The following is a 20,868-nucleotide window of genomic DNA, read 5'->3' on the forward strand; positions in this document are numbered from 1 at the left end:
AGACATTAATTATTGGAAAAATAAAAAAATGTTAAGCATATATGTGCATTACAAAATTTGACCAAAAAAATAATTTGTATTACAAGATAAATGATTTTTTTTATTAATTGTCGTATATGCATTACTTTTTCGTTTAACTAAACACTGCATACCCAAAAAAAAAAAGAAAAAAGAAAAAAAAAAAAGACACTGCTCCCAGATTGTAAAGTGCATGAATAATACGGCTATATATATAATTTTCAAAAAGAAAATATAGTTTTTTTTTTTTTTGTTTTTTTTTTTTTTTTTGTTTGCTGAACTGCATTAAGTATAGACGTAGCTATCATGAACTTGTGGCATGCAATTATTCGACGAATAATACATACACAGTTTATTTATTACGCTTGAAATGACTAATATATATATATATATATGTTGCCAGCGTAGATGGACTATATATTTAAAAGAATAGCCATGAGGGCGTGAAAAAGGTCATCATTCTCTTTCACCCCCAATTAAAAATTCTTGTTTCCAAACCTGACCAGGCAGACCTCAACCTGATGGAATACTAGCTATTACTTCTTCAGAAGCACAAAGGTATACAATTATTTCATCATTTCTTTCTGATATCAATCCCTCTTTTCGAATATAATATACAAAAAAAAAAAAAATAGGTTCATTATCTATTACAGAATCAATATTCAAATGATATATAAAAATGGCCGTACGTGCAAGGCAGTTTCTTTAATTAATTGGTTAATTTGCTTACCATTCTTTGAACAGGTGGGTAATTAAGTTGCAGTTTTAGCAAAACTTGAGCAGTTGTGTTGGGGAATTTGGCAAAATATGGATGCAGCAAAGGAATGTGGTTTTGCAGTCAGCTTGACGTTCATTATAGCTGCATTAATATCTCTCACCACACTTCTCACCTTCAACTCAGATGAACTTTGGTACGTCTTATTTATGTACTTTATTATTTTGCTCCCCTAGTTTACAGAGCCGTTATCGATGCATATATACCCATCCAGTTGGTAAGAGGAGACGCTCCATTTCTTTGTCAACAAGGGTTTGATTAATTCTTATATTTGGACAGCAATCTGGGAGTTTTATAGCTTCTAAATACACCAGGCCGATATGGGAAAGTGCCCTCTTTAAGATTTCTGGATGAGGTATTAGTCGAGGTGTACAAATGCTTACCAAACACACTCTAACCCCTTTAATGCCAAAAAATAAAAAGAAAAAAAATCCCTAACCTCGTTAATAGCAAAGAAGAAACAAACAAAATATATATATATATATATATATACACTCTATATATATATAGAAACAATATTTTTCTAAAAAAAAAAAAATTCAACATGTTTTAAAAACAATTTTTTTATTTGGTTTATCTATTTATTTATTTTTATGATGTGATACCATATCATTGGTTGATATAAATAGTGATAAAAAAAATAAAAAAAAATAAAAAAAAGCCAGAGATCTGGATCCATAAAACTTCATTGTTCATAGGATTCTCTCTGGTGATCTTTCTACATGTATATTTAACTTCCTAGAAAACAGTATAGACGGCCATGAAAGTTAAGAAATATTCCAAGCTAGAATTCACAAGACTAGAGATCTATGGATATCGGTCGCTTTCGTGAAATTTCATAGTTCACCAAAGATTCTGCTTTGAGCTTGATTAGCTAGCAAATTCAGACTTTTAGTGTAGTCTCAAAGTCGAAAATGATTCTTTCTGGGTGTGGCAGTATATTGAAAGAGCTCATTCGTTACGTTACGCAAGGCATTTAGTTTTACTTTTCTTCATATATTATACATACTGTTAACAAAAAGAATTCATTCATGTGGATGAATGAGTAAGTGAGATTGGTTTAGTTGATAAATCCTTCTATCTAGAAGATTGTAGATTCAAAATATTAAAATAAGGAGATTGTTATAAATGCATACAGAGGATTGAGTCTCTAGTTCATCCAAACCATCTTTTCTGTAACTGTGTCATTAATTTGTTGGTTGTTCGTTACTACGAAAAAAAAACCATAAAACAATTAATTTGGAAAAATCGAATTTAGATTGGTTAATTTTTATTATCACTTGAACTAAACAGCATTATTGGTTTTAAATAGTATAATTACGGATTAAGCTGGTTGTATTAGCATAATTGTTTATATATGTAGTGGCTCTTTCATTCACAAATTTTAGATAAATTTTAATCTAAAATTTATTAATAGGCTGCCTTTTACTAATATATTATTATAAAAATAATTAAAAATTATTCTGAATAAATATATTCAGGATTCTTGTATAAGATATTATTATTTATGAAAAATATTATTTGATATCTGGTGATGAAGATTAGCAAGACATAGCAAATGACTATTTAATTGACTATCATTAAAAGCTTTGTTTTTTTTTATTAGATTTTTAATATTTAAAAACAAAAAATAAAATTCCCTAATTAATAGTTGCCACAAAGATATTAGTAACTAAATATATATATATATATATATATATAGCTATATTTAAATAAAATATTTAATATGAGAATAATTGTGAAGTTTCGTTATTTGAATCTTATCAATTATTGATATTAAAAATTATATTTATTAATTATCAAATTTTAACAAAATATAATTTTTTTAAATATAATTTTAGTTTGTTATTAAATACATATTTGATTTTTTTTTATTTTTTATTTTCAAATGGTAATACTTGATATGATTTAATAATCATAAAGAATAAGTAAAATGAATTTTACTTGAAATTGATTGTATATATAACAATAAGTCTCTAATATAGGAATCTTAGATTTTATTAAATTCAAGATTCTAGACCGTTAAATTTGACCAAAGGTCCAGATTTGATGTTTAAGAAACTTAAATGCCCTTTCAAAACTCTAATACGTGTTTTGTGTGTTCTTACCGTCACCCGTCTCCATCGTCAACATCTTCTGTTAATGGAGAATCGTTCTTCAAGTCGCATTTGTGTTTTTTAGTTGTCCACGATAATTGCTATTTTATTTATTTATTTATTTTTTACCTTCTTATTGAAAAATTAATCCGGCTAGAAAATTGAGAAGGAAAAAAAAAGAAAAAAGAAAAAAGAAAAAAGAAAAACACCAACCTATTTCTCCACTCCACACTATTATAATTAACAAATAAAGACAAGAATATCGATCCCCTCATTTCGAGAACCACCAAAGTCAGATTATAAAAATTTATTTATGCATATGGTATGATGCAGTTTAAGAAGCCATTCCAAGTCCAAGTGCAACATTGTCCTAAATTGTCCTAAATCATGGTTATTACTCCGGTAGTTTAGTGGATTGAATATAATCTCCAAAATATTTGCTTTTAGGGAACTAATTGTGGATTGATTTTGATTTGGTGTTATTTATGTAGAAACAATGTGGTAAATTGAGGCAACGGAGTATAATGAGGAATGCTAGTGGAGCGAGAGTCGAGAGCATATGAACGCGAGATAAAGGAGTGAGATAGGAGGAAAAAGTCACATGAGTTTCTTAAACATAATATCTAATATAGATCTTTGATTATATGACGATGAATATTTAAATCCTGAATTAAAATATAATTCAAGATTTTTATATTAAAATTTTATTTATAAATATAAATACGTATATATATAATTTTAATAAATGTAATTTTTTTTTATCTATTAAAAAAGATTGATATCTAAAAAATTTAAAATTAATTTTTAAAACAATTTAAAAACTAATGATAAATGTCCCCATAATTATATATTTTACTCTAATAAGCGGTAAGCCAAAATGACTACCTTAGGTTATAGGGTGTACACGTTCTTCTTTGAGTATGTCATATATTCTTTGTCGTCGAATGCAAAGACTAAAGCCCAAAAACAACAAAACTATATACATAAGCAAGAATATTCTGAAGTCCTTCCGCAAAATAATAATAATAATAAAAAAAGAATATTCTCAATTATTATTTTTTTTTTTGACAAAAAGAATATTCTGAAGTCGGAGTAAGTATTTTTCTAATCAGAATACATCAAAAAGAATATCTTCATATTTTTTTTTTTTTTAAATAACTCTATACAATCTCAGGGTATTCATTTTTATAAGCTTGAAAACCGTAATATATATTTTTGTATTACCATATTGCTGGATTATTATGTAAAATTCAATACTAATAATTAGGTATAAATAAATGATAAGAACGATATAAATTGCAATCTCTATAAATCTTTTTATTAAAATTTGACAAAATTAACTAACTGTTATTCAAAATAACTATATGTTCATTATGTCTTTGAATAATAGTAAAAATGAACTGACATAACACAACATGGGATTTTTATTTTTTATTTTCAGGGAATTCAGACACAAAATCTTTAGAATTAATGGAACTATTGATTCAGACGAGGATGTAATGAGTCCAAACTTAACAAGCTGCCACCAATCTTATGGTCGAGACGATCTCCTAGTCTACTGTTGTCCTCCTGAAAATCCACAAAACCTTAAATTCATTGACTTCAAATTCCCGGAGCCTTCAAAACCTCTAAGAGTTCGCAAACCAGCTCATCTCCTAGACGAAGACTACATATCCAAGTACAGCAGAGCAGTGTCTATAATGAAATCCTTACCCTACTCAGACCCTCGAAGCTTTTCTCGCCAAGCCAACCTCCATTGCATCTTCTGCACAGGTGCTTATGATCAGAAATACTCCAATATCTCTCTCAACATCCACAGAGCATGGTTCTTTTTCCCATGGCACCGAATGTTTCTTCATTTCCATGAACGTATTCTCGGAAGTTTAATTGGGGATGACACTTTTGCTCTCCCATTTTGGAACTGGGATTCCCCTGAAGGGATGACAATCCCTGAAATGTATATGAATGAGCCTTTGAATCATAAAGAACGCGATGGCTCTCATTTTCCACCCAAAGTTGCTGATATTGATTTTGTTGATAAAGAGAGTGGATTAGGACCTCAAGAACAGATTGAGAAGAACTTGGCTATGATGTATAATCAGCTTGTGTCCGGTGCCAAGAAGACAGAGCTGTTCATGGGCTGCTCTTATTATCCCGGAGAGGGAGGGACTTGTGATGGACCTGGTACTGTGGAGCTTGCACCTCATAACACATTGCATACTTGGGTTGGTAGTAGCTTCAATCCTCAGAGGGAGGACATGGGAGCTTTCTACTCTGCAGCTAGAGATCCTCTGTTCTATGCACACCACTCAAACATAGATCGAATGTGGGAGGTTTGGAGGGAGATTCATGGCAAAAACTTGCCCATATCGGATCCTGCTTGGCTTGGTTCTTATTTTTATTTCTACGATGAGAATTTACAACTTGTTAGAATCAAAGTTAGTGACGTTCTTGATCTGTCAAAGCTTCGCTATGCTTATGAGAAAGTCAATCTTCCTTGGCTGAATAAGCGTCCTAAACCTTCAGTTTCTCCCAAACTTGCTCGTCAGGTATTGAACTTGAGAGACACTGGTGGAAGCAGGTTTTTATATGCAGAATTTGGAGGAAATGCTCGTAATCTAGAGGCTTCTATGACAGTGAAAGTGTATAGACCAGAATACCAAAGGACAAAGAAAGAGAAAGAAGAAGAGGAGGAAGTCTTGGTTGTTTATGGAATCGATGTTGAATCAAACATGTACGTGAAGTTCGATGTGTATGTGAACATAGCCGATGAGATGAAAATTAATCCAGGTTTTAGAGAGTTTGCAGGTACTTTTGTTCGGCTACCTCAAGCTAGGAGTACAGATATTGGAAGTAGGAAAAGTACTCTTAAGTTGGGGATTTCAGAACTAATAGAAGACCTGGAAGCAGATGGAGATGATAGCATTTGGGTGACATTGTTACCGCGAACCACATCATGCATGAACACAACGATCGATGGAATATGTATAGAATATATGAGATGATTAATGAACTCAAAGTTTGTTGGATTTTTAGCTATAGAGAGAGAATGATAAATTTTTAGTATTGCATATTCTATATTAGTTTGAGGATAGTACTATTAAAGGGGCATGCTCTGGTTAGGTAGATATAACTGATTATTGAATTTCCTAGCTTGTAATAAGTTTGTACACCATCAAAGCCTATGATCACATTATTACTTGATTGTAATAAAGAGGTAAATAGAGTGCTTATAATGAACTTCTCTTGAAGTGGGTTAGCTGATGCCCAAATCGATCTTTCCCTACAGTCATGTCTTTTGTCAAAAATGGAGCAGCCTTGTGACCTTTTCAACTCTTTTTGACCTATTTGCACCAACGCCATAACACTTGTACTGTCCATACTACACAGTAACTGCATACATGCAACAAAAACAATACATTCAAAATTTCTCACGAATTCTTCTTTGATTAGGATTTAAATGATGAGCTAGCTATATATATGGTACCTATGGGTTGTACGGTTTCCGCAGTCATCCCATCCCTGAGTCGTTACAGTGCTGGACAGTAAGTAAGAGCAAAAACCACCCTAGAGTAAGAGCTTCATGGCCTTCCAACAAGAGCAGCTCCAGTAGAGCCTCTGATTTTGTAGCCTAAGAAGGTAAACCGGGTATTCTTTGTTGAAGATGTCCGGTGTTGAGCAGTTACAGGCTTGCAAATGGCACCTCTACATGTAAAAACAGTTTCTTTATCAATACTTGATATTTATTTCATATGCAAAATGTTATGAATCAATTCTCACGCGCTTTTGGTCAAACACCTAACGAGCTCTAGGATTATGACACAATATATGAAACCAACAAGAAAGAACAATAAAGCAAACAAGAATTTTTTACGAGGTTCAGTTGCAGAAGCATCCCACGTCCTCGGTAAGGTCCTCACAAAGAAACTCCTGCCCTATGAATTCAAGATTGTACATTCTGATTTTCTTCGCTGGTTTACAAAAAGATTGATCTCTTAACTCTTTAAACCGCACAAAATCCCTTTACACCCTCTCTCTCTCTTCACTGATTCTCTCACCCAGAAAGAACCCTAAGACTCAGAGAAGAAAGAAGGAGATAAACGAATTACAGAGAAGTTTCAGAAGAAAAACCCATTGCTCTCTGATCCACTGTAGAGCATAAGATAAGCTTTTCATACGTGTTTCTCAGAAAAAAGTAAAACCAGCCAACGCCCAAAACTGATTCTTGAAGTCAAATAAAACGCACAATTTCACTTCTTTTCCACAAGTGCTAGGAATGTGACCTTCTAAACCAAAAACAGTGTCGTTTTACGCTAGCAGCTTCTCAACTCCTTTAAATCAGATTCTTTCTTGCTAATTTCTCATTAAACTAACTAAAACAAAGGAAGCTCTTAATTTTTTTTTTTTTAAAACTTCATTTTTATCTCAATTATTGTTTCTATGCACACGCATAGAGTCCTTTTAGTATATGCATAAACAGTGTCGTTTTACGCTAGCAGCTTCTCAACTCTTTTAAATCAGATTCTTAAAATTAAAAATGGGTGAAACAGGGGTATAAAACAGAGGGTGGGGTGATGTAGAGTGTCTAAGTTATTAGGCACAATGCTTGCTTGTTTCTCAGGGAAATTAAATAAATGGATGTAAAATAACTTGAACCCGCTACACAATTCAAAAGTCAAAGTGGGACAGCAAAAAAAGTATTGTAGTTCTTCTTCCTACCTGTCAAAAGGTTTTTAAATATATATATATATATATATATTTTTTTTTTGGTATAGGTGATTGATATTGGTCATGTGTGAACCATAATTTTCTTACTTAAAGTATAATTTCTCATCCAATCATGTTAATGAAATTGAAGTTTTATAATTTGAGCTAAACAAAATCATAAGCCGAAACAGAGAGAGTTTGGCCTAGATGGACTATATATTTAAATGACCAATATATATGAAATATATTGCCGGCCAAGATGGATTATATATTTAGAAGAATGGAGTGTTGAGGGCTTGAAAAAGGTCATCATTTTCTTTCACAACCGATGAAAAGTTCTCGTTTCCAAACCTGAGGTAGACGCCTCAACCTAATCTTTCTCTCTCTTGATCGAATATGCTAGCTACCACTTCTTCAGAAGCATAAAGGCATTATTATTTCTTCATTTTTTTTTTTTTTTCTGATTTCAATCCCTTTTTTTTTTTTTAAAAATATAATGTACAAAAAGCTTTATTATACGCTTACAGAAATCAATATTCAAATATACATGGTATAAATGATACATAAAATGGCAGTGCATGGAAGTTTCTTTAATTAATTGGTTAATTTGCTTATCATTCTTGTAACAGGTGGTTAATTAATCAAGCACTTGAGGAGTTGTGTTGGGGAATTTGGCAAATATGGAAGTGGCAAAGAAATGTGGTTTTGCAGTTACCTTGACGTCCATTATAGCTGTATTAATGTCTCTGACTCTTCTCATTGTCAATTCAGATGAAGTTTGGTATGTCTTAATTATATACTATATTATTTTGCTCCCCTAATTTACTAAGCCCTTATCAATGCATATAGCTAGAAAAAGTATAATACATACCCACAAGGGTTAGTCCAGTTGATAAGGGAAAATGCTCCCTTTCTCTGTGACAAGGTTTGATTTTGTGGGAAGCACTTCGGGAGTGTTATAACTTCTGAATGTACCATGCAAAGATATGGGAAAATGTACCCTAAAGATCTCTTGAAAAGATAGTAGGAGGGGAATATAAGGATGCAATTAGCCAAATTGATAAAGGTCATACTTTTTTATATTTTTTTGTCCAAGTTCGAACATGTGATAAATTGGAGAAACGTTAATTATTAAAAATAAAAAATAAAAAAAATAAAAGGTGAATATAATAATAATAATAATAAAAATCTCGATGACCTCTTTAATATTGAAAAAGAAAAATAAAATCAAGCAAAGGGGAAAAGTATATACATATATAAACATATTTACAAGATAAAGATTTTTTGTTTTCAAGATAAAGATCTTTTCATTTCATTTTCTTTATCCTTATTCTTATTTTTGTATGATTAGTAATTTTCATTTCATTTTAAAAATAGATTCTTTTGAATTTTGTTTATTATATTTCTTTTGTCAATGATGTGATATTATATTCTTGGTAGACATGAATAAAGACATCAACAACAAAAAAGAAAATGGAAAATTAAAATCCTTAAAACTTTAGTACCGTTCGTAGGATTCTTTCTTTTGATCTTCCTATATGCATATTTAACTTCTCAAAATGCGTATAGACGACCATGAAAGTTGAGAAATATTCCAAGCAGGAATTCACTGGACTATAGGTCTGCGGATCTCGTTTTGGGGAAAATGGATACTTCATCAAATATTCTGCTTTGTATTATGAGCCGGCAAGTTCAGATCTTTTGGAATAGACCATAACCAGAAGTAGAATTAGCGTAGAGCAAGGCATTTAGCTTAATTGTTCTTTATATATATATTCTTAATAGAAATTGAGAAATCCTTTTTGGATAGCCCAGTGGCATATAACCTTCAATTTTGGATTCAAAATTTGGTGACAAATTCCTTTTTTTCTAATTTATTAAAAAAAAATAGAGAAATGAGTCTGCAGTTCTTTCAGACCTTCTTTTTGTATAACTAATATCATTTGTTGTATAATTATTTTAGATCGGTTAACTATTTAGTTAAATAGTCCACCAAATCATTATTTGATACATATGTACTTTTTGGACTCAAAAAGCTTATATCATACGCACGCTTGGCCCAAAAATGGAATCAAATTGTAACATCCAAAAACAAAATAAACCCCGTTCTTTTGTTGTAGAAACCAACAATCCCTACCTTTTGTTATAGAGTATATGCCCCGTTCTTCTTCTTTGACTATAGATCATCTTCTTTCTCGTCGAGTGCAAAGACTAAAGCCCCAAAACAACAAGAGTACTACATCTAAAGAAAGAATATGCTGGATTAATGTCGAAGCTTATGAGTTCGACAGACGAGCATGAGCAATACCGTTTAATGAGATATGCGATGAAGAAATTCTCAGTATTCGATTTACTAAGACCTCTATGGTTGGTGGATTGTGCTTTGGGATGTTCAGCGCTGCATTTTTTGGGTTTGCAAAATCTGATTGCTGAGAAGCGGGGTGTTCGTGATGATATCAATGTTTGGTGGGGCGAGTTCAGCCACTGCTGCTAATTGTTGGTCTTATACTAACTTCTTTACTCTCTTTGCCCCTCATACTACTATTATGGTACTTGAAATGCCTAAAACCTCTGAAGAGAAAAAGAACTGTATGGACTCTTGCAACATTTGCATATCTAACTTGCTTTCTTTTTCTATCATAAACCAATGCCAGGATCACTCCAACGGCGTGTGATAATTATTATTATTATTATTATTATTATTTACTTCAAAGATATGCTGTGACTACACATAAGTAATTAAATTAAAATATGCCCGTTAGTTATAAAAATAATTGATTAATTAATTAAATTAATATGGCAAAAAACTTTGTATTACAGCATGATGTAAACATAAAGTGAATTGAAGCTTTCCCTTAACTTTTACACTTATTCTAATTAGTTAAATTATTAATGTGTTCATGCACTTTTCTTCATGCAAAGTAATGACACCGAAAATTTTGAGAACTTTGTCCATAAGGTACAATTCATTTGGTCAAGGAATGTCCTTGGTATCACATGCTGCATAAATGTAAACCTTACATCTTTTTTTTTTTTTTTTTTCTTTCCCCCAATATATATTGATGTAAATCTTACTTTAAATGTACATTTTTATCACTCTATTTACATGTGAAAATTAAAAATAAAATAAAATTATGAATATAAAAAAGAAGTGACAATTACGACAAAATTAGAAGGTAAATAAAATTAATATTATCTGATAAATTATCCCCCAAAAAAAAAAAATGGAAAGCTTCTAATCGATATCTTTTCTAAGGCCCGAACCAGTAAATGGGTCGAATCAAAAGTCCAAAGAACAGCAGGCCAAGGATCCAGTTAATTCGAATAACATGGGAAGGGCATTTAAGTAAAAACGCAAATACCAACCCATCCGGCTATAAATACAAGGATGAAAAACCCTAGCTCCCAAATTTATTTGAATGGAGTCTGCTTGATCTGCAACTCTTTCTGTTTCTCTCTCTATCTCTATGTTCGTCTAAGGCAAGCCCTTATCAAATTCCAATCTGTTTGTGTTTATATAAAATATATATGTTTGTTTTTGTTTATAAGAGAAGGTTGCAATGATGATGAGAAATTCATAATCTCGTTAATCCGATTTCTATGTGAGGATAACTTTCTTATCCATTCTTTCTCTGTTTCTGAGCACCTTTTCTTTCTTCTTTTCGTTTTGGTTTAGTTTGTATTTTAATTTTAATTTTAATTTTTTTCCTTTCCTCCAATTTTGTAGTTATTGACAAATTTATTCTGGTGATATTTACAATAAAATAAAACGTTTTTTTTAATAGTTTATCAAAAAATTCTGCTGTGATTCTGAAGAGCCAATCAGACCCAAGAAAAGATTTTAGCAAATGAAGACTGATGAGAGCTTGTGCATTGAATATTTACGGCAGTAACTGCATTAGTTCATTCATTCTGAGGTTAAAATAACGACCCGGCTTGAGTCATTGCCACCGGGCTATATAGAACATCTATTGGTAAAAAAATAAAAAGCGCGGATTTAACTTTAATTTTTTGGGTGATGTAAGTTGCTTAATAAACTACATGCCAAAAGTAAATAAATAAATGAAAACCATACGTTTTGTAGGATTTTAAATTTTAATGAATAATATGTCAAAGAATAATAATAATAATAATAATATAATACGGGTCATGAGGCTGACTAAACTCGAGCTGGTCATCTTATTACTTATTGGGCTATCGATATTTTAGCATCTCATTTCATTATTAATATAATCCAAATCCAATCAAAATTACAAATAATAATAATAATAATAAATAGTAATTACCAATCAAAGTTTACAAAATATATATATCTAATCAAAAATATTAAAACTATATATATATTTTTTTCAATAGAACTATTAAAACTTTTTTTGTTCTAATATTGGCTAGACTGATTTTTTTTTTTTTTAAATAAAAATAAAATATTAATGAACCACCTACCTTGGACCCTTTTCCAACCACAGAGTAGAAAAAACACAAAGAAAAACCAAATTTTGCTACAGCAAGAGCAGCTGCGTTCGTACTGGTAGGAGAGAAAGAACAAGGAAAGCCCGGAAACTGATTCAGCAAAAGAGGAACCCATCAAGAATTTAGACACTCTTGGATCAAAGGCTCCACTTTATCATAGATCAAAACAATACGCCTGTAGAGAATCTGTTTCTATAACCCCACTTTGATGAGAAACCATAGTCAACAGCAAAGATACAAAACCCCTCATGAATGGCTATGGCTGGCTATTAACTCCGCTGCTAAAAGGAGAACTCTGCTGAGGGATTTGCTTGCCAACTCCCACTCATCATTCCTGATAACCACCCCAATTTCCCAAGCTACTGCCTGCTCTTTGAAAGCACCTTCAGTGTTGATTTTCACAACAACTAACTAGACTGATTGAATTGATGTCATCTATAAAAATTATTTTGAATTTTAATATCATATATAACTATCAAATAATTTTCACATTTGACAAGTATATTTATAACTTAGAATATAAGTGTAACCTTATATTTATTTGTGAATATTTTTGTCTACTTTATCAAAAGAAAAGTAAAGTAGAATAAGAACATTTCAATGCAATGGTCTAAATATTATCAAAATAATAAATGTCTCATTTTCTGTTAGACAAGTTAAAATTTTTTTAAAAGCAAAAGTTTAATTGAAAATTCACAAATTATTTTTTTATACGCATTATCATTAAAAAATAATTTTAAAATTAATTATGTATTTATTATATAAATTAAAATTAAATATTATTAATTTTTATACTACAGATAAATCTGAATAATCCATTGTTGGACATGCTTTACTACTGGTAAATTGTGATCGGTCAAATTGAAAAAGATTTAACCAGACACATACGCAAATTTTAATAAAATTAATTTGATTAGTCTATCACTGTGAAATGAAAATTACGTCTTAACAAATAAGTAGAATGGATTAAGAAAAAAAGAAAAAAGAAGAAGGGGAATGAATAGGCGCACAATTGAGTTGAGACACGCAACCAATGGGCGAAGAAAGAAAAAGGGAAAAGGGGCACGCAGTCCGTCTGGGCTGGCTCCATTCCAAATAGCATATTGACCAAAAAACAAGTTCCCTTTTTTATTTCCATTCCATTTCCTCCATTTTTCATTTTCTACCTTCCCAAACACCCCCACCCAACAACCAAACCGAACCGAAACCAACAAAACGAAGCAAGCAAGCAAACAATCTGGGAAATCCGATCATGGAGACGCTGATGGAAGAAGAGGAAGAATACAGCTGGAGAGATGTGAAGCTTCCTTCATTGATTCCAGTTGTACCAGAACCAGAGCTGGAGAGGGAAACAGGGGAAAGAAGGCGAGGCAGAGATTTAATCATAGCCATAGATCATGGTCCCAAAAGCAAACATGCTTTTGATTGGGCCCTTATCCATCTTTGCAGGCTCGCTGATACTATTCATCTTGTTCATGCTGTTTCCAGTTAATTATTAACATCCTATCTCTCCTTTAACTATTTTTTTTTTTTTTTTTGAAAGGTTGCAATTTGATAATTTCGCTGTCCTTATTTGAAATTATTTTTTGTGTATATGTAATATAGGTGTGAAGAACGAGGTTGTTTATGAGGCAACCCAAAGACTAATGGAGAAGCTTGCTGTTGAGGCTTTTGAGGTCGCAATGGTGAGTAAATGTTCATCATCAATTGCCCCATTTTAAGTACCCCTTTTTTTATGTTTCGAATAATTGTGATGAACTAGATAGTTAATTATTATTATTATTATTATTATTATTATTATTATTATTAGATTTTAATTTTCTAGGAACATGAAATTTATTCTTTGATAACTTTAGGGTAGCTGATCCAAATAGACACGTAGAATAGTAAAATCAAACCAACCAAAATAATAATAAATCATATTGGATAAACCAATTTAGGTGACCCAACTTAGCATAAACTTTTCTTTCTTCTTCTTCTTCTTTTTAAAAAAAAAAATAAAATCAAATCAAAGAATTAAACAAATTCAGAATACAATGATTTTTAATGGGTATTATTTTAATGCTTATTCTTTGATGAAAATAGGTGAAGACTAAGGCTAGGATAGTAGAAGGAGAAGCAGGAAAAGTGATATGCAAAGAAGCAGAGAGGTTAAAACCAGCAGCTGTGGTTATGGGTACTAGAGGCAGAAGTTTATTACAAAGGTGATGATTATGATCTTGTTTACCTTTTTCTGCTTTGTTTACAGACAAAAAAATGAACAAAAATATAATAAAATTGGATTGGTGGGATTTTGTTCAGTGTACTGCAGGGGAGTGTAAGCGAGCATTGCTTTCATAATTGCAAATCAGCTCCGGTTGTGATTGTACCTGGGAAAGGTATTCTTTCCTAGCTACCTACCCACACATAACAATTTGCATACCTTGATGCTCAGTTTCGTATGGTGCATGGGAGTAGAATGTGCTGAAACAATTAACATTTATTTTGGAATCTTTAAATTTTCAGAAGATGGTGATGAGTCGTTGGCCTAGTGGAAATCACGCTGCTCTCAAATTCCTGAATGCCTTATACCTGTAATCATCTTATATATTTGTATATTGTATTGGGGGGACTGTCTGAGTTGAAGAAAGATTGTATAAATTATGTAGCTAGGAATTCTAAATCAGAGCAAGTTTCTTTTGGTTTTTATTAAGTATGAATTTGAATTTATTGTATTTTTAGTATAGTATTCGATGTTCGATTGGGGTTGTAACAAAGAATATGTAGATTTTAGTTAGTCTAGTTTTCTATTCTTAATAGAATAGGGTTTTTTGGGGAATGCATCACCAAGATTTCTTGTTTCTCTTTCTCTCTCTCTCTCTCTCTCAGTTATTTATTTCTTCAGATTGCTCTTTTTCATTCTAACAATAAAATCATTAAAAAAAATTTAAGTGAATGTGAAATGAGTTTATTAAGCATTTCCAGAATTTGTGCTCATGCTTGAATCGTCGTGTCCTGGATCTTCTTTTTAGTTTTTCTAAGCCAAAAAAAAAACCATATATATAAGAATCAAATTAATAATATCACTTCGACCCAAAAAAAAAGAAAGAAAAAAAGAGGGAAGGAAGAAATTACAGTCTCAATTAGTTAATACTTATGAGATTTAAAAGAGTTGAGGAAGACAATATCTTCCTTAAAACATTACCAAGACATTCGCTAATTGAGCAAGAGAAGAGAATCACAAGTTTCGTTTTATTGTCGATTAGTCTATAATAATTTTATGTATTAAAAAAAGAAAAAACACTTTAATCGACGAAATAATATTTACTTATTTCAGTATTGAGTAATAAAAAAGAAAAAGAACAAAAATTATCTATGCTTTTACTTACTAATGGTAGAGGTAGTACATTAAAAGGGTCAACACAAAATTTTATAAAATTCAATTAATCTGTAAAGTAAAAGAAGAAAAAGAAAAAGAAGAAGAGGAAGATTGGAAAAGAACATAAATAGCAAACGATCAAAACCCAAATCTTTTTGGCGCAAAATATGATAAATCTTATTACCGAGTTTTCCTTTAAAGGACAATTATTTTATTAGAGTTTGAACATATAAGTCCATTCATTAAATTAATAAATAAAAGGGTAAGGCCAGTTTAGAATGCAGGATTGAAGACTTGAAGTTGAACTTGAACTATTTGAAATTTTGTCCAACCAACTTCGATTAATTTAAAATAATCTAATTATAAACTTAACATAGTCCGATACTGCGTCTTAATAGAGGGATTATCCCATTGTGGTGTGGAATGCTCTTCTATTTCACATTTTACGGGGTAAAAACCAACATTTCAATGGTTTAGTATTCTGTTTGGGCTTCCTCTACTTGCTCTGGCCCAGTAATGGCCTTCGGTTTCTACTCAGGCTGTGTATTGGGTTTGGGCTCAATCTCTGTATTAGGCTTAGGATCAGGCTCAGTATTGGGTTTTGTCTGTGGATTGGTCTTGGGTAATTCCTGCGTCTGCCCCAGCCCCTATAGGGCGCAGCTTTAGGCCGATCCACATATCCATTACTGCGTTCTTGCTCATATTTGTTTGCCGTTTGCAAATTCTTCTCTGTGTTGACAATTGATAGTGAAAAATTAATAACCGTAATCAATTATTTATTGAAGTTAAAATGAGTAGATAGTATTAGCACTCCTGCTCAAATATTAACAAAACATTTTTTTAGATAATGAGAAAGAAACATAGTTACAATTTTGCAATTAAATAAATTAAAAGGAACTAGGTAAAAGCAATTAATATGAGAGAATAAATTTTCATGCTGAATTATAAAAGGGTAAATTATAAATATTACATTGATAAAGAAAGAAAGAGAGAAAAACCTGTGATTACTGAATTGAGGTATTCAGTATTAGTGTGAGTAATCTCAGGATTCTCAGCAAGTTGGCGTGATAATACTTGATAATACTTGATAATACAGAACATGTGTGGCTGTTAAGAGAAGGAGAATAATATTAAGACAAGTATTCGTGTATTTCATGTTTCTGCACAAAGGTAGAGGAATTTGATCGATAAGCAGAATAAGAAAATCTTCTTTGTAATCCCTTTACACCTGAGTAATGGATGAAAGAATATAATGACTTTTTATACAGAGATAATGAGAGGGTGATTCCAAGCACTCCACCTGTCGAGTTTAATTTGTTAGACTATAAACTAGCTCGAAGAGTCAAATTTAATTTTAATTGGGATATTAAATGTTGTTTCAAAGTTTTTAATGTTTTTAATTGGATATTCATAGACTACCTATTAAAAAAAAAAAAAAAGTTTTTTTGCAAACATTTAATGTCAGACTATTTTTCGAAAAAGTAATAATAAATAAAAAGGTCATGCAACATGACTTTTAATATTTCATCTAACTAATGAAATTGACCAGTTTCCCGTTCATTTAATTTGGGTTGCTTTTTTCTTCTTTTTTTAATAGAAACTGTAATATATTTTTGGATTTCATTCAATCACAAACTTGGTCAAGTTCAGGATTTGAAAGTGTAATTTAATGGTTTACTACTAGGTCAAGTTTGTTAATACCTTTCGGACTAAATTAATTTCTTTCTCAAATTTCAAATTAGACAAGAACAATAAATTTATTGACTAATTATAAAAGGAAAGAGGTCACATCAAAAAATTTTGTCAATCTAAGATCAAAAATGTTAAATAAGGTTCGCTTAATTGATATGCTTTCATATCCATGTAGGTTATTTTCTCCACTTCCTTTTAAATTAAAAATTGTTGTAATGCTAATATATATATATATATATATATATATGTATATATACTTACAAATATATATATATTAATATATGTAAAAGTAAAGTTTTATTAGACAAATGAAACAAAGCATTGCAATAAATAGTGGGTCACGTATATATATATATATATACGATTTGTTTGGATAGAAGGAACTGTAAAATAAAGAAAGAGAACCAAAATCTAGTTCTACGCAAAGCCAATGTACATATATTACAATAGCATAGGAAAAACACTAACTCTATAAGAAGAGCGGAGAACCAAACAAAAAAGAAAGAAAAAATACACACAGCGCAGACACAAAGCTGGATAGATATAAATTTCTCAACTACTCATAACTTGCTCTTTGTCATACAAGCATCATCCAAACACTGTATTACTGCCGTTATTGATTTCATATTACATTAATGGAGACACCAAATTAATTAAATTTAAATAAATTATTAGTTTTGTTGGAGGAGAATTGTGTCCAGCAACTGGTTTACACAGCAGATTAAGAAAAGCTGGTTTGCGGTATTGGCATATAAACTGTGTGGATGGAATATTCATTCCATCTTCCACTTTGTTTCCCACCTCCTTTGCTTGCCCATTGCAATTACTCCTATACACCTCCTCTTCTACATCATAAATATTGATTAATTAATTGTTTCTATAGCCTTTTTATTAACAATAATACTATTATATATGGATATGAAATTGTTTTAACAATAATATCACTTGATCCAATTGATGATGATGAAATAAAGAGGATCGAAATAGATAAACACACCCATGGAAACTTCACAGGAGATTACCAGGAGTAGAACAATAAGCACAAGATCTATGAAGTGGAAATTAGTCTTAACGTTAGCCATTAATTTTACCTTTGAAACATATGAATCAATCCAACATTACAATTAAGTTTTTGGGGAGATGGATGAAATTGACCTATTGTTGCTGTGGCATGGAGATATACAAATATTTGAAAAGAAAAAAGATCTATGCATGGATCCCCAAATTTTTAACTATTAGTGTTCCAAGGTCTAACACAAATCTCAAGTTCTGATCGAGACGAGAGGCTTCTTTTACTTTCATTTGCTATTTTTTATTTCCCAGTGATTTTGAAGAGATGATAAGCCAGAAAAAAACAAACAATAAAAAAAAAAAAAAAAAAAAAACAAAGGTTGAGAAGGTAGATATCAAACTTTTATTTATTTCATAAAGTATGATTGACTCAATAGCTAAGCTATTCGTGTCTAAAACTGCCCAACTATAAGTATTAAACATAAGGTTAGAGAAAATTATTTTAAATGTTCAAAAAAAATTTTTTTTGTTTATTTCAACAAAATTGCTAATTTGAATTGTAAATTAAAGATTACATAAGGTAAAATCCTTAGATGAATACAAAAGGCAACGTTTTAGATTTGCGTATCTTATCAATACATTTTTGTACATTATATATATAAAACATTCAATAATTTATTTACTTTAGACTAGTATGGTAGTTTAGTTGGTAAGAGCAATCTTACCTACGCTTCCTACTTTGGATTCTAGTCTACCAGAGGACAAGGGGTGTCTAAGGTCACGTAATCAGTCAAAATTAAAAAAAAAAAAAAGAAAAAAAAACAATTTATTTACTTTTGAAAACGAAATAGATAAAAATCAATTAGCAGCTAACAATCCTACGTTTGGTGATGGTGGTCTAGTGCGCAAAAATTAAGGTGAGGTGATATTAATGTTTATAGGGTTAGTTGCGTTTTGGTATTTTAATTTTTAAAGTTTTACAATTTCATGTCTTTTTATTTTAGTATGTTATAATTTAAGCCGTATTTGAATTTTGATTATAAAATTTAACAGTGGTCTTATTAATAAAGTGTAAAATATTAAAACTATTTTTAAAATTTTGAATTTTGATACCCCTTCCATTTAAAAAAAAAAAAAGTGCATAAATTATTTGATTGTTATTAAACTGTATTTGATTTCAAAGTAAAAGATTTTAAAAATGCATATTTTAAAATTTAGTTCTAAAATTTTACAATTTCAATATTTTTCAATTCAAAATTTGACATAAATTAATATTAGCCATGTAAGATAGTTATTAAATTATATTAATTAAAAGTTACAAAGGCCTAAATTGAAATAAATTGAAAAATTGATAGTGTAAATATTAAGTTGAAAAGTCTCTTTTGTTAAAAGGTTAGAAAATGTATTTATTCTATTATGCAGTATTTTTTTCACAAATTTGATACTAATATATATAAATAGATATCTTATAATATAAGATGAAAATTTCTCATATCTGTGTAAAATTATTGATGATGATTTTTTTAAAATTTTTTATCTTTTTAAAAGTTCTTATGATAAAAAAAAAAAATTACTAATATTCCATCATAAAAATGACTCTATATATATATATATATAATTGTTAAGTTTTTTTTTTTTCCCCTGAATAAAAGAAAGGTCTTCTGTAATATATATGAGGCCAATCGCACTGAACCACATAGTATTGCGACATAGGACCTTTAGCTTTTAAACTCAGCAAACGTAATGGTTGGTCAACTCTGTTCTACGTTGCTTGTATTCTATCCTCTTTGTTTTAGTACTTTTTTTACCCTCCCTCCTTGGCAGAGGGCATAATTTCATAGGGGCTGATGAGAGGTAGCCTTTTTGGATTCTTTCAACAAGAAAGAGACACAGATTTAGGACTTGAGTTTGCTCCAAACAAATCTTTAAGAGATGCACTCTGCTAGTTGCACCGAGCCAAAAGAATATTTATGGGTTTTAGCTTTTTTATACCTTGGAACTACACCATGTGAGTGAAAGGGGATAGAGTGAGCAACCTCAAAGATATCAGAATGCCAAAAATAAATAAATAAATAAAAATTCACCACCAAATTGGAGGTGGACCCAAGAAAGGGAAAAGGCAAAATCATCTTTCACCATCCTTAGGAACAAAGAGAATCAAAGCGATCTCTCCAATGGATGAGACTAGGCCCACTTCTTTTGTTGATGTTGTATAAGGCTTTGAAAATGAAGGAATAGCCTTATAGCCTCGGTCTTTTTGGGACTCCAAGAGCAAGAGAAGGTGCACACAAGATGGTTTAGGCAATTTTTCATGGTCCCCCACTCCTAGCCATGTTCGCTGCCCCAAACACTCAAAAGATCTTTTCTTATTCACTCAAACATCAAATATAACTATAGGATTTTTTGTGCCTCTCTTTGTTGTTGTTGTTGTTGTTTTTTTTTTTTTTTAAATAATAATTAAAAAATGGTAGATAAATCATTTCATGGTTGGAGAATTGGAATCTATATTATATGTAGAATTTGAGCAACAAATTTACTTGGGATTGTTTTTTATAATAATAGCAATGATAAAAAGACAAACATCCTCTTATATGTGACCACATTCATTCAAGTATGATATATGTGGTACAATTCTCTCTCGCTCCCACGCACGCCTGCACAAAAACACATTCTCCACCTTCCAAAGGGCGAGAAATAAATGACGACGTTTCATAGCTTAGTGAATGTCTATATCATTGTCT

General features: G+C 30.8%; 2 protein-coding genes, 1 long non-coding RNA gene and 1 other non-coding gene across 5 annotated transcripts; 3 read left to right on the forward strand and 1 right to left on the reverse strand.

Moving 5' to 3' along the window:
* The first annotated feature begins 420 nt into the window (after nucleotides 1-420).
* Nucleotides 421-6,148, forward strand: LOC107404302 (aureusidin synthase). 2 transcript variants are annotated; one of them, XM_016011249.4, is made up of 3 exons: nucleotides 421-576; nucleotides 763-929; nucleotides 4,331-6,148. In XM_016011249.4, the coding sequence occupies exons 2-3, from the start codon at nucleotides 826-828 to the stop codon at nucleotides 5,892-5,894; spliced, it is 1,668 nt and encodes a 555-aa protein (XP_015866735.3). In that variant the 5' UTR covers nucleotides 421-576; nucleotides 763-825; the 3' UTR covers nucleotides 5,895-6,148. The 2 variants fall into 2 exon arrangements, with proteins under 2 accessions (XP_015866735.3, XP_048337374.2); XM_048481417.2 differs by lacking the exon at nucleotides 421-576 and adding an exon at nucleotides 1,073-1,148 and having other exon boundaries at nucleotides 788-929.
* LOC112489642 (uncharacterized) lies at nucleotides 6,006-7,369 on the reverse strand. Its single transcript, XR_003053936.3, has 3 exons — nucleotides 6,764-7,369; nucleotides 6,377-6,594; nucleotides 6,006-6,282 (listed from the first exon to the last, which is right to left on the reverse strand). It is a non-coding gene; the product is annotated as an uncharacterized LOC112489642 (long non-coding RNA).
* A 3,783-nt stretch (nucleotides 7,370-11,152) lies between these two features.
* Nucleotides 11,153-11,240, forward strand: LOC112489575 (small nucleolar RNA U30). The gene has a single exon (XR_003053851.1). It is a non-coding gene; the product is annotated as a small nucleolar RNA U30 (small nucleolar RNA).
* A 1,873-nt stretch (nucleotides 11,241-13,113) lies between these two features.
* Nucleotides 13,114-14,906, forward strand: LOC107404305 (uncharacterized). Its single transcript, XM_016011253.4, has 5 exons — nucleotides 13,114-13,553; nucleotides 13,672-13,751; nucleotides 14,152-14,270; nucleotides 14,368-14,444; nucleotides 14,572-14,906. The coding sequence occupies exons 1-5, from the start codon at nucleotides 13,319-13,321 to the stop codon at nucleotides 14,595-14,597; spliced, it is 537 nt and encodes a 178-aa protein (XP_015866739.1). The 5' UTR covers nucleotides 13,114-13,318; the 3' UTR covers nucleotides 14,598-14,906.
* The last annotated feature ends 5,962 nt before the right edge of the window (nucleotides 14,907-20,868 follow it).

The sequence above is a fragment of the Ziziphus jujuba genome, chromosome 9, assembly GCF_031755915.1.
Source record: "Ziziphus jujuba cultivar Dongzao chromosome 9, ASM3175591v1".
NCBI lineage: Eukaryota > Viridiplantae > Streptophyta > Magnoliopsida > Rosales > Rhamnaceae > Ziziphus > Ziziphus jujuba.

Excerpts from the sequence above, each read along its gene's own strand:
- LOC107404302 (XM_016011249.4), top strand. The coding sequence starts at position 826 with ATGGATGCAGCAAAGGAATGTGGTTTTGCAGTCAGCTTGACGTTCATT. Across the intron at positions 930-4,330 it reads TTCAACTCAGATGAACTTTG|GGAATTCAGACACAAAATCT; the intron begins GTACGTCTTATT and ends TTTTATTTTCAG.
- LOC107404305 (XM_016011253.4), top strand. The coding sequence starts at position 13,319 with ATGGAGACGCTGATGGAAGAAGAGGAAGAATACAGCTGGAGAGATGTG. Across the intron at positions 14,271-14,367 it reads GGCAGAAGTTTATTACAAAG|TGTACTGCAGGGGAGTGTAA; the intron begins GTGATGATTATG and ends GATTTTGTTCAG. Across the intron at positions 14,445-14,571 it reads TGTGATTGTACCTGGGAAAG|AAGATGGTGATGAGTCGTTG; the intron begins GTATTCTTTCCT and ends TTAAATTTTCAG.